Source organism: Brachycentrus maculatus, unplaced genomic scaffold, assembly GCF_059751285.1.
Source record: "Brachycentrus maculatus isolate JH-2025_06_01 unplaced genomic scaffold, ASM5975128v1 h1tg000194l, whole genome shotgun sequence".
Lineage (NCBI taxonomy): Eukaryota > Metazoa > Arthropoda > Insecta > Trichoptera > Brachycentridae > Brachycentrus > Brachycentrus maculatus.
In genome coordinates this window covers 433,244-447,729 of record NW_028280945.1, presented here as the reverse complement: position 1 = coordinate 447,729, position 14,486 = coordinate 433,244, and the positions used below count along the sequence as shown (strand labels likewise).

The window sequence follows — 14,486 nt, the reverse complement described above, 5'->3', positions numbered from 1 at the left end:
TGAATGAAAATGAATGGAGCAAACATATGACTACTAGCTGTGTTAATTTTATTACGTCGATTGAAGCACTTCTCATTTCATTCTTTTAAAAGACAAAGAAGGGAATCAGACAATGTGTGCGAAAAAGAAAAAATAACTGCCATTTTTCTGTCTACTTTCTTGATAAACATAAGGTTAATAGGTATATTATTGACACCCTCCCTTATTGCATATATGATTAATACAATCTTATATTAGAATCTAAATATCTTATTAATACTGCATTTGCTAACAGTATTTTTATTTTATTTTTATATGTAACTGCAAAATATAAATATAAAAATAAATGTATCACATTTCTCGTTATATTGAGCCAGAGTGCTGCTCAGGAAAATGGTTTTGCCACTTATTGGTATTGAATTGCCTGAGCCATATACATTTACGTATTTGTTTTTATTGACTAACCCGAGCGGTGTTCGGGCAGTCTTGTTTCAACTTGTTGGTGACAATTTCTTGCACCGGTGAATTTACTTGTTAAAATTCGACTGTTAAGTGGTTAAATCAATATTGACCGGAAAAAACTGTATAAAATTAAAAGGACAGATGTGTGGTATTGGCTTACTTGAAAGCTGTATGTAGTCTATATTGGCTTACTTGAAAGCTGTGATGTATTCTATATTGGCTTATTTGCAAGTTGTATGTAGTCTATATTGGCTTACTTGGAAGCTGTGATGTAGTCTTAATTGGCTTACTTGAAAGCTGTATGTAGTCTATATTGGCTTACTTGTAAGCTGTGATGTAGTTTATATTGGCTTACTTGAAAGTTGTGATGTAGTCTATATTGGCTTACTTGAAAGCTGTGATGTAGTCTATATTGGCTTCCTTGAAAGCTGTGATAAAGTCTATATTGGCTTACTTGAAAGCTGTGATGTAGTCTATATTGGCTTACTTGAAAGCTGTAATGTAATCTATATTGGCTTACTTGAAAGCTATGATGTAATCCATAGTGGCAAGTCCTGTTGGCGCAGTCGAGGTATGTTCCGTTCGCCAAGTCCATGAGGTCTCCGGTGGCCTCCCTGGCGACTGTCCAACCAGACAATACAGCCATTAAGATGTAGGAGAGAGTTGTCACGAAGATGGCCAATAGTGTTCCTTTGGGGATAGAGCCTTGAGGGTCCTGGAAAGAAGAATTATTGTTAGATTTGCGCGGTTGACCAGATGCTAATATGTGGTGTCTTCCTTGATATTTAAGCTGGATGTCATTCAAATCAGTTTATTGCAGTATTCATCATCTGGTATGATACAACCAAAATTACTTTCTTAAATTCTTTTAAAGAGTAGGGGAGCGGAGGGTAATGGGAGCGGTCCGACTAGAAACAAAACTATATTATTTTTTGACATCTCATCAAAGATGAAAAAGAATATGGAAGTCTGGGCATTTACGGAGCTGACGACCGTCATAGGCTGGTTTAAGTGATCACTTTACACACGTGTAACATGAGATGTCAAAAAATAAAATGAAAAGAACTCCTGTAATTGGAGATAATCCAGATTTTGTGAAGTATTTGGACACACTCAAAATGTTGTAGATCCCAAAGTATCCATAAATTTGCCATTTATTGAACTTTTTGCTTAGTAGGCTCCAATTCCCCCGGCTCCCCTACTCAGGTATAAAAAATACTTAAGTATAATATAAAGGATATTTTAGTATATTTAGACAATGTCTAAAATCGAGTTAAGAAAAAGAAATAAGGGAAAAAAGGAGACATTTTGATAATGTATGTTTTTTTTCTTTAAATACAGGAAAGCAAATCAATACCATATTTCGGTAGTGTAAAGGCAAAGGGGTATATCTGTCTCAGACCAAATTTTACAGGAGAACAAAAAAAAACTTGTGAAATTAAATAACTGATTTGTTTTATGTATTTTTATATGTACATATCTTAAGAAAACTAAAAAAGTATCGCGACTACAGCTATATCCTTTTGCCAGATTATGGAATACACTATTTTACACATTTTGTGGAACAAATTTTGACAGATATACCCCTTTGCCTTTACACTACCGATTTACACAACAACAACGACAAAAAACAGTAAATATTTTTTTTAGATCAAATGAGATAACTGTATTGGTTATGTTTTATGTTGGACCAAACAAACTATTTCCAGTACAAGGTGTTCTTACCCTCAAATCGCCAGAGATATTAGCACCCGCCAGAATGCCGGTAGCAGCCGGAAAGAAGATAGCAAATACGGAGAAGAAATCGTGGTCAACTCCATCATGCATTCTGTAGTCGGGACCAAGATTTTGGTTCATTAGTGTCACTGAAATCAAAAATCAAAATTAAAACCAACATAAATTTTAACTCTTACCACTCCGTAGGCCAGACATTCTGGCCCGTATGATTCTAGTAGGCAGCTCCGTGGGCTACAATGTCTGGCCTGGCGCAGGTATAAGTTTAATCACTGATTTTTCTATCACCCAAGTATATTCTACCAAAAAATAATTGAGATAAATGCGGTTAATCATCGCAACATATTGAATTAACCAACATTTCTTCAATAAAACTTTCCATTACTTAGATATAATCTAGGAAAAATAGATTATCATTTTGGGTGATAGAATATTTGTCATACGCTAATATTTTTTGGGACAGTCAGTCGTTCAATTGTTCACCAGTCCAGGTAGTCAATGGTTAACCGGGTCCCTTTTAGGTGAAGTCGAAAATCTGTTGCTACGGGGTACAACATTATTATAAAGTAACTTCAATGAGATTGTTTGAGAATAACACTTCTTTATTTGTATATATTACCTATATTATACACAATTACTTCTCATACGTCGTACGAATTGCCAGACAGAGTGTCCCAAAATTAGGGAAACAAAATATTTATTTTAATGTTAGAAAAACGTCACATTTTTTTTATCAGAGTAGCTGATCAGTTATGAGAAAAAATGGTCAGAGTGGAAAAGGATAAAGATAGGCAATGCAGACTTCCATATTCATCTTCATCTATGTTAAGATGTAAAAAAAAGACAAATAACTTCTTCAATTTGAGATAATCCAGATTTGTAAACAAGTATTTGGAGACACTCAAAATGTTGTTAAAATAAACTTAGACCAAAGATGAATTGAATAAAATGTTGTTGATAGAATTTCGGTATATACTCACTGTTGAATCCCAAGAATCCTTTGGCCGTCTCGAGGTCAGTTTTGGGTCCGATTATTGTCCCGATGATGAAGTCGAATATGGCCACCAGGAGGATGATCAGCAGGCCCTGCTGCGCCTTGGCTTCCCACTCCATTCCAACCACCACAACCACCGTCAGAATGACTATAGTGATTGAACCAATTATTCTTACATCCTAGAATAAATAAAAAAATAAAAATTTGAATGGAGGTATCGATCAATCTATCTACGTAACTAATTTTTTGGGATATTTTTGAAACTGTTGTTATAGAAGATGATACCGAAAGGACACGGGTTGATTATTGGATTAAAGATCTACCACAGGGGTGAAACTTTGTTCCACTATTCATATTATTCTTTTTTTTGTATATCGTAGTCATACAGGAGAAAGTGACCAAGTGCAGTTTTTACAAAAACGTGATCTTTGACTGTTTGATATCTTACTAGCTTAATATTGCCCTGAAAAATATCCCAAAGGATTTTAAAGTTGGAAGTATAATATATTGACTTGTTAAAAATGACTAACTGTATTGATGTTTATTTTCTTGCCAAGCAAAAATGACTTAAATGGCCCTCCTGAACATTTTACGTTTTGTTAGTTGGTCACATTCACCTGTATGACTACGATATGAATAAACATGGTATCCAACAGTTACATAACATGATAAAATAATTACAAAATAAAGATGTATTTATTGTAGAAGAAAACAATTTAAAAAATTATGGCATCAACAAATAAATAAGGAGTAATATTTGTGTTCTTATTATACACAAAAATTTTCCAATTTTATCCTTTTGTTACGGCCCAGTAATTCTAACAACTTGAGCTATGACCCCAAGCGCCCACTAGGGGCAGGGCAGCAGGGGTGTACCAGGAAATGTTTATGTTATACCCTTATGAGATTGATGCAGGGGAGACTGCACACACCTGTCCTTGTACTGTCATAGCGACCTGTTGAATAAACCGATTGCATCCTAATTACGAGTTATTATTACCAATACCTGAGCCCCGTATTACTTTTTTCTTAGACATAAGTGATCTATTATGAAAAGTAGGTTTGAACTCAGAAACTCTGACAATTATTATTATTAAAACTAACAATACTGGTTTAATTTTTTTTTATAACAATTACATCTGCATGCCATAAGAAGTATGAACACGTATATATCAATCATGAGTTTGTATATGATAATCTACTTTTTGTAACTCTTGACTCATCAAAAAAATTGTTTTAGCAGTTTCTACTGATTTCTACTTTTAAAAAAATTACAACTTTCCTTTATTATTAATAGAAAACTAAACTGTCCATATTTTGAGACAGAATTGACATTTTGAACTTAAAATTGTCGCATTAACCAGGAAATTTTCGGCCGAGCAATCTGTGAATAAAATCGTAACGATAGGTTCCTTAAAAGGATCTAATACCTGCACGCCTCCATCGACAATAGAAACACCAAAGGACCTAAGAAGGTCCCCCATGGACTCGCAGAATCCGACCACGTACATAGCGCAGGCTACGGCATTCGCCATAGAGAAGATAAGGCCTATGGAACCGCCGAACTCAGGCCCCAAGGAACGGGAAATCATGTAGTAGGTTCCACCTGGAAAAAACAATGGTTTAGAGTTCTAAATAATTATAAAATTGCTCTTAAATCGTAAGTGTTACGGCGTAATATTTGTAGCAACATGAACCATGACCTCAAGCGCCCGCTAGGGGCAGGGCGGGGTGTACGCGAGGAATGTTTACGTTATATCGCTTATGAGACGAATGCAGGGGATGCTACACACACTTGTCATTGAACTGTCATGGTGACCTGTTGAATAAACCGATTGCATCCTAATTACGAGTTATTATTACCTATACCCGAGCCCCGTAATATAAGTTTTTTTTTAGAGTGATGATATACAATAGTTGTGCAAAAAAAGGTATGCAGTTGACAAAAATTGGTGAGGCAATAGAACATAAAGATCAATCAGATTTAGTGGTGTTTTATTTGGAAAATATGAAAGACGAATAAGATATATAAATGAGTTATGTGACAAATCTTGATTGATTTACGATATTGAATCCATTGTGTCTATTCTATTGTTTCTATTGTACTGTTTTATGGGATCAACCTTATTCATTTATCATTAACTATACAAATCCATAATCATTTTTACATATATATGCTACAAGTCCTTGTACATAATAAATAGGCGATGAGAATTTTCTAAGGCAAGTAATAAATATTTTAAAAATATATATATTCACTCCTTTCAAGAACGTCATAAATCAAAAATCGTCAATTTTCAGTTGTGCGTGTTTTCGGAATGCCCAGAAAATATACTATATCCCAGCAAAAGCGGCATAATTTTAACTGAATATTTAACCGCTACAGGGCAGAAACGGTTGTTTTTGCATTTTGAAGAAAAGGTATTGTTTTATTATTTTTTTAAAATAAACTAAATATTTTTCAAATGGAGAAAAAACCTTCAGGTTTTACCTTAAAAGATCTGTTGCACAGTAAAAAGATCAATAAGTGGCTTGATATTCATTTTTAATACATTTCATTTTATTTTCAAACTTTTAAAACGATCTCCTGGAAAATCTAGTTTTTTGATTTATGACGTTCTTGAAAGGAGTGAGCGTATTGTTCTCTGAACCTGCGAAATGTTAGAGTGATATTAGTGTGGTAAATCGGATCGATGATTAGGAATCTGACGACTTATGAAAGCTCCTGCCACATTCCTGGTCTGTTATAGAAAATCTTGGTTTCCAATTGGACCCACCCATTAAAAAAAACTTTATTTAATATTATATCAATTTCTCAATTTTTTTCAACCCCTTACTTTTTAACAACTTCTTTCTTTTAAAAACCTTTCTAAAAAATTTATTTCGAGGAAATAAATATTTATTAAAAAAAAATTTAATAAAGTTTATTTAAAAAAAAATATATATCTGAATTTTCTCCAATAAAGCCCTTGTGCTTGGAGAGGGACTTACACATATTATTTACCGTTTATGTTTGCGAATGATAAAATTTATTTTTATAATGTTACCTGGGTTTTTAATTTTAAACCCAGGTAACATTTTCAAAAATGAAGAAAAAAAATCAAAATTAGTTTTTTAAATTAAAAAAAAAGAAAATTAAGTTCTAGGCTATTGATAATAGTATTTTGATACGATAGTTTTTTAGTATGTTGATATATGTATAATAAGTATGATAAATGTGATTCAATAACAATGTGTCTGAGTTGGTTCATAAAGGGTCCGCCAAATAACTTTTTTTTTTTGAAAATGCTATAAAAAAAAAACTAACTAGCTTCGGCTGTGTGGCACGTAGCGCCGTCCTGTTGAAACCAAATGTTGCCAATATCCTCCTCTTCAATTTTTGTGAACAAAAATCCGTTCAACATGGCCCGATAACGATCGCCATTGACTGTAACGGCCACTCCTTGCTCATTTTCAAAGAAAAATGGCCCAATTATGCCTCTGGACCAAAATCCGCACCAAACAGTGACTCGTTTTGGGTGTACCGGCTTTTCAATGTATGCGTGCGGGTTTTCTGTGCCCCAAATACGACAATTTTGCTTGTTTACATACCCGCCAAGATCAAAATGAGCTTCATCCGAAAAGATGATTTTTTTGGCAAAATCGGCATCTTCTGTAAGTCGATCGCAGGCCCACTCAGCGAAGCGAAAACGCATTGGATGGTCAGTTGGCTTCAACTCCTGAACCAATTGGACTTTGTATGGCGTCATACCAAGGTCTTTATGCAAAATTCGTCTCAATGATGTCTCCGAAATGTTCAATTGTTGAGAACGACGGTGAATTGATGTTGATGGCGCTTCACGCACACTTTCTGCCACAACATCGATATTCTCGGGTGTACGCACTGTTTTTGGCTTTTCACGCTTTGGTTTATCGATGAGGATGCCAGTTTCTTTCACTTTTTTCACAAGATAACGAACATACGGAGCTGACGGTGCTTCTCTTCTTCCAAAAACCGTACGCAATTTTCGCACACATTCTGCAACATTACCATGATTTTCAAAGTAATGTCGCAATATTTTCCAGCGTTGTTCAAGCGTATACACAACCATATTCGCTCAGCGGAATGATAAAACTAATTATCTGTCAAATCAGACATGAGCTAAGTGTTACCATTCACGAAATAAGCACTAGTTGAAAAAAAAAACTTTAGATGGCGGACCCTATATATATGGAACTTCCAAGAATTTGAGTAGTGTGGTTGTCAATAATGGGTAGAATTGGCGAATGTTACACGTGTGTAAAATGATCACTTAAACCAGACAATGACGGTCGTCATCCCCGTAAATGCCCAGACTTCCATATTCTTCTTCATCTTTGATGAGACGTCAAAAAATAATATGAAAGATAAATCAGTATAGGAATTATTGGCAACACGGCGAACGTACTATACTATTATGGTGAAAACATCACTGTGATGCAAACATTTGCAATGTGCGATTATGGTTACAAAAGTGTACACAATATCATGAAGTGATTATGGTTGACAGCCGTCATTTGACGACATAATATCCGCCGACTTTTAGCGCAACGCTGCGATGAAAGGAAAGAATAAAAGGATGGGCAGAATCACATCCTGAAAGCTGAAAAGCCGGAAGTACGGACATGACCACGGGTCGCGAAATCGATTCGCTGCCACTGGCATTGTTGCATTGTGTTTATTAACCCTTTCCGGTCCCCCAAAATTTAAAAAAAAATCTAGGTAGACAGTTGCATTCAAATTGGAAAAATCGTTTGTCTTCTGCTCCACATACTGTTTTAATAGATACGAATGACAAAAATGTAAGCTTGGAATTTAAATAAATAATACTAATGATGAAAAAAATGTCGAATAAGATCCGAAATGGGACCTAAGAGGAAAAAAATAATGTCGAATGAGATTCGACATTGGACCAGTAAGGGTCAATAATACCTACCTAACGAAAAACTTGATTCAAAATACAATGTGACAGTAAAACAATACAGAAGCAATACCTTCTATCCAACCGATTTCTAAAACGTGACTTTATAGCGTATGCTTTTAAGGCCTCACTCGCAAACGTCAAATTAAGTAATCGACCGTCTGTGCGAGGGGCCATACGTCTCTTCACACACAATTATTTTAAAGAATATACAGTTATAAATATATTTTTATATTTTTTAACTCCTTACCTTTCAAAACCATATATTTATTTAGAATAATTTAAAACGGTGTTTTAAGCAAAAAATCGTTGTCCTTCCCCCTGAACTCTTTCATTTCGTTACCGACATCGACAGACTGCTCACCATCTGACGATGTCGGTAACGATGAAACTCGGGCATATGAGTTCACATGACTTGCTATAATTTGACCAGTTTTTTATTCAAAAATTAAATGTATAAATAACTCCTAAGTGGTTTAAACCCAGATTTGTGAACAAGTATTTGGACACTCACAAAATGTTGTGAATACATTTTAAAAATTTAAAGAGTTTTTTTTTGTATAAAACAGTACCTAAGCCACATAATTCTACGACAAAACAAAATGTCGGATGACGACAACGCGCTATCTGTCATAATAAACTCAAAAATAACCAACATAATTATTAATAATGTCCCTAAGTATAAACAACGTAGAAAAACAAGAAAAGCATTTGTCTTTTTCATTGTATTTTTATGCTTAAATCGGATTCGGTCACCCAAATAATTATTTTAAAATATCCATAAGCGAATTTGCGAAATTGCGAAATTTCCGTGAAAAACAACTTCATTTTGAAGGTGTGTTAGGATGGTTTGGGCAATTAAGTCAATAGAGAGTAGTAAAACAAATTTATGAGGCGAATGTGACTGGCTGAGGAGACTGAGGAAAACTTGGCGTGATCGAGTATTTCAAATATTAGATCTAGTAAAAAGAAATCCATTATTTTTGCAAAAGATGGCTGTAGAAATCTGTTTCTCGCTTTATATAAGAGAGGCATAATAAAATTACCTTCAAAATGGCAACAAGTTATCGAACAAAACGGTGCATATTTGATCTAAATTGGATTATTCTAACTATGGTAAATAAAGACTTTCAATTTCATGCAAAAATAATGAATTTCTTTTTACTCGACCTATTATTATACTTGAAAGTAGTCAGGTCAGAAATCGGAATAATCGGCGGGTTTGTATGGGAAGATGCATGATTTATTCGTAATTAGTAGTGCTTTCATGGATACACCTACCTTACTTTCAAAAGCTTTTTTAGCAATGAATAAATTTTATTATTTTGAGAAATAAAAAGACTTTGTTTTTTGATCCACTCACATTTTTATTAACCAACTAGTTTCGGCAACAACCTGTTGTCCTCTTCAGGGTTTAATTTATGACTAAACATATATATAAAAATCTTCTTCTTCAATAATTTTTTTTTATATTTATGTTTAGTCATAAATTAAACCCTGAAGAGGCAACAGGTTGTTGCCGAAACTAGTTGGTTAATAAAAATATGAGTGGATCAAAAAACAAAGTCTTTTTATTTCTCAAAATAATATATCAATATGATCCACAAAGTTAATGCTTTCAATATTCAAAACATTAATAAAATCCTTATTATATGTGAAATAAAGTTTTTTTGAGTGTGCCTGTAATTTAATAAAGGTGTAAAATTATAATTAAAGTGTATTAAAATTGCAAACAGATTTGATTCTCAAGATTTTTTTAAAAATTTTTTAATGTGCGTATTTGGCTCTTTGGCTAATAAGTTTCCCAATCATTGGCATATAGCAAGCAACACGTGCAAAAATCGGCATATTTTAATGATTTAAAAATACATATTACAAACCTCCTTTTATGACTCCGTTTGTGCTGATGGCGGACATAGACAGCGCGGTAATCGTTGTTACCAGTGTTGTGGTAAGTATGAGGACAACGGCCTGAACTGAAAAATTAAAATATTAAATTATTTACTAATGTCTAAAGATTTGTCCAATTTACATAAGCTTACGAGTTTACCGCTTTTGTTTGCTTAAGTTTGCTTTGCCTCCATTTCAGCTTTCAAGTAAAACAGCTGGAGGCGCGTTGCGGGAGCCTGGGTGAGGACCTATTCGACATCGGATCCGTGATAGTTCACAAGGAACTGTCACGAGAGGTGGTATCAAATATGATCAAAATAGTGAATGACATTGGTACCATAAACCAAGCTAGGACACAAAATGCCGAACCCCTTTTAGTGGAACGGAAGGTCTTTTGACGACAGTCAGCAGTCCGGCTTCTCCTGAAGAGTTTTACGTGGTTTCCTCCCAGCAATGAACAAATGCTGAGAAGTTCGAAGTTCCTGATTGGCCCACACTATATTATCTCTCCTGTTTCCAGCACAGATTAAAATTAAAATAAAAAATTATTTAGATGATACAAAAATCCACTAAATGATCTATAACCTTGTACAAAATAAGCAAGGTAAATAATCAATGCAACTCCTTTTTTAACAAAATACTTTTATTCTTCTTTTCCTAACCGCTGTGTCCTATCCATTTCTGAAGAATTACGTGTTTTATCTAAAGGTAATAGGTGTACAATAGGAATCAGTCAAATTATTGATTTTTTAATAGTAAAGCAATGAATTGATGAAACAGGTCAAAATTTGGTTATAAAATTTGGTTAACTACTTCAGGGTTACAATCAGTTATACTGTGGAAATTTGGAATAAAATTATGCAACACAGAATGGCATCTGGATTATGCGAACGAAACTGATTATGCATTGTACATATGGCAGAAACATAGCCAAATTAGGAATTTTTCAATCAGGCCAAATTCCTAATTTGTACACGCTCTTCCGACTTTATTATTCGACATGTCAAATGACTCATATTAACGAAAAAGGATGGCAGAATTTAAGGCCGAATCAACCACGACAATGTTAATATTGCGCATATGTCTTCTTGAATAAAATTAATTAAATTCTGTCGCAAAATCAGGTAATTAAATTATAGGGAGTGGCGGAATGGTTTTCTGGTTCCACGTCTGACGACCGTCGGTGGATAAAAACTTTATAGTCAAATAAACCAAAGGTTCATGGGAAAACAAACGCCAAGACCCTGTCTGACAGCGAGGGTGATTCTTCTTTTGGTGATCCAGAGACTGGCAATGTGTCGGGACCAATTTGCGGAATTCCAGAGGCAAGCAAAGAGGAAACAAGTTCGTCAAGGTCCTACAACCCGAGGACGAGGAGAGCTGTCACCAACAGTCTTCTCTTCTTCTCCGCCTTAGTCCTCATTTCCGAGGGTTGGGATCCTTGTAGAAGTAATAACTTTTCTCCAGTTATCCTTTGACTTCGCTGCACGTAGCGCACCAACCACCGTGTGCCTGCTGCTGCCTTAACTTGATCAGACCATTGTGTGGGGATCTTCCTCTCCATCTTGTCCTCCAGGCTACCGATCACAACCAGTCATTCCAAGCTATCCTCATTGCTGCGCGCAACGTGTCCAAAGAACTGAAGAATCCGTCGTATCCCCAACAGTCTACATAGACGATAAATTGGCATGGAGCCAGGAAGAAGAAGAAATACCGAAAGCCAGAACTCACCGACTCCAGCCTGTCCCACGACCCAGGACAGTCGTAGGAACAGCATGACACCCCAGATGTTGAGGAGACATCGCACCAGCACTCCTTGGATCCAACCGAACTTCAGGGCGCCCTCGGCCGCTAGGCCTTTGTCCTGCAAACCGTTGGCAGTTCCTGGCTGGAAGAAAGAGAATAACGAATCAAATTGCGAACAATTTAACCTCTCCTGCATTGGGCCCTTTAAGGTCTCAAAAATAGTTAAGTTAAAAGTAAAGAGAAAGTGTCTTGTAAACTTTTAAGAAACATCTGAGACGTTACTATTTATCATTAGAATCCTTACTGTCCATCAAACCTTCTCCCTTAGTTTTTCCCTCTACCTCCTTATCTAAACTCCCTATATATCTTTTGTATCTGAAATGGTATAAAACCTGTTTTTTTGTTTTAAAGAGAAATATTTATGTTTTTTTTATTATCTATATAAAAAATCTATATCGAAATGTCAAAAATAATGTAAAATAATACTCGTATCTTCAAAATTGGTCTCAATCTTGTATCTGTTAAAATTGAGCTACCAGGGGTCAATGATGTTAAAGAGTCCTTTGAATTCAGGACCAGATATACAATACTATACAAGTAGATATGCACAACTGATCCATTTTGTGATTACCTATTGAGACAAAGGTCAGATGCATGCACACACGAGCGTGTAGGTACTTGCACATAGGCCAGTTCATGGTGCGGAGGAGTTTGCTTAATTATCATCAAGAACAATAATGCTGTTCGGCCGGGAGTCATCAATCAGCGATTTCAACGCAAGTGAGTCACTCATCAGGGGATCAACTCGGTGACCTTACAATGAACAAATTAGGGCAGGTGCTCGATTATAATTAACGCGAATGTTGCGCAAATTATAAGGAAAAATAAATTATTTCATTAATTGATTCGGCAGTCACTTTGTGGTAAAATCTATCCATTTTTATTTAATGTTTTACTTAGTAAATGTCACTATTTCTTAAAATCTACTGTGACACGTGTTTCGATGCATTCCGCATAATTTTCAAACACCGTATATTTTCAAATACGGTGTTTGAAAATGATGCGGAATCCATCGAAACACGTGTCACAGTATATTTTAAGAAATAGTAGTATTTACTAAGTAAAACATTTACAACATTTTGAGTGTGTCCAAATACTTGTTCACAAAATCTGGATTGTCTCCAATTACAGGAGTTATTTTCATATTATTTTTTGATATCTCATCAAAGATGAAGAAGAATATGGAAATCTGGGCATTTACGGGGCTTACGACCGTCATAGGCTGGTTTGAGTGATCACTTTACACACGTGTAACATTCACCAATTCTACCCATTATGGACAACCACACCACTCAAATTCTTGGAAGTTCTATATATATGAACCAATTTAGAAACCTTGTCCATGAATCACTAGAACTTCACTAGAGACATCTATTGGTGAGATGTAAAGAAGCTTTTTATTAAGCAGAAACTCTTATATTAGTATGTGAGATCCGAATCCTGGATTATAATCACACACATGAGAAACGCCAGAAAATACCATTTTCATTTTTATTATTAAGCTTATAATTTGACCAGATAATTTATTTACAACATTGTGTATTATTATTATTATGGTATTTTCTGGCGTTTCTCATGTGTGTGATTATAATCCAGGATTCGGATCTCACATACTAATATAAGAGTTTCTGCTTAATAAAAAGCTTCTTTACATCTCACCAATAGATGTCTCTAGTGAAGTTCTAGTGATTCATGAACAAGGTTTCTAAATTGGTTCATATATATAGAACTTCCAAGAATTTGAGTGGTGTGGTTGTCCATAATGGATAGAATTGGTGAATGTTACACGTGTGTAAAGTGATCACTCGAACCAGCCTATGACGGTCGTAAGCCCCGTAAATGCCCAGACTTCCATATTCTTCTTCATCTTTGATGAGATATCAAAAAATAATATGAAAATAACTCCTGTAATTGGAGACAATCCAGATTTTGTGAACTAGTATTTGGACACACTCAAAATGTTGTAAATAAATTATCTGGTCAAATTATAAGCTTGATAATAAAAATGAAAATGGTATTTTCTGGCGTTTCTCATGTGTGTGATTATAATCCAGGATTCGGATCTCACATACTAATATAAGAGTTTCTGCTTAATAAAAAGCTTCTTTACATCTCACCAATAGATGTCTCTAGTGAAGTTCTAGTGATTCATGAACAAGGTTTCTAAATTGGTTCATATATATAGAACTTCCAAGAATTTGAGTGGTGTGGTTGTCCATAATGGGTAGAATTGGTGAATGTTACACGTGTGTAAAGTGATCACTCAAACCAGCCTATGACGGTCGTAAGCCCCGTAAATGCCCAGACTTCCATATTCTTCTTCATCTTTGATGAGATATCAAAAAATAATAAGTAAAACATTAATTAAAAATGAAAAATATATGCTTATCAAAAAACGTAATTTTCTTTATTAAAAAATAACTACATGACAACCCGGGCAGCATAAAATACTAACTATGTTGGCCCATCCATTAATACAAGTTTTGCTTAAACACTACATAACTACATAAAAAGGGAAGAATGATACGTGTTTCATATCAAGTTGAAACACCTTTAAAATTGACATCTCATCCGTTCAGGGTGAATAATCCAGTGTCCGATATAATAAATAATATGAATATTCTTTTAAAAAATCACAAATTTAAAACGTAAATCAGGAAAAATATAAATATTTATATTTT

General features: G+C 34.7%; 1 protein-coding gene across 1 annotated transcript in view; it reads right to left on the bottom strand.

The window, feature by feature from the left end:
• Nucleotides 1-14,486, bottom strand: part of Ncc69 (sodium chloride cotransporter 69) — a 97,441-nt gene that overhangs the window by 22,332 nt on the left and 60,623 nt on the right. The window contains exons 4-9 of the mRNA XM_088262951.1: nt 11,731-11,887; nt 9,990-10,085; nt 4,600-4,775; nt 3,156-3,348; nt 2,167-2,306; nt 962-1,156 (exon numbers count right to left, since the gene is read on the bottom strand). Coding sequence (XP_088119077.1) covers nt 962-1,156; nt 2,167-2,306; nt 3,156-3,348; nt 4,600-4,775; nt 9,990-10,085; nt 11,731-11,887 — 957 coding nt within the window. The remainder of the gene's footprint in view (nt 1-961; nt 1,157-2,166; nt 2,307-3,155; nt 3,349-4,599; nt 4,776-9,989; nt 10,086-11,730; nt 11,888-14,486) is intronic.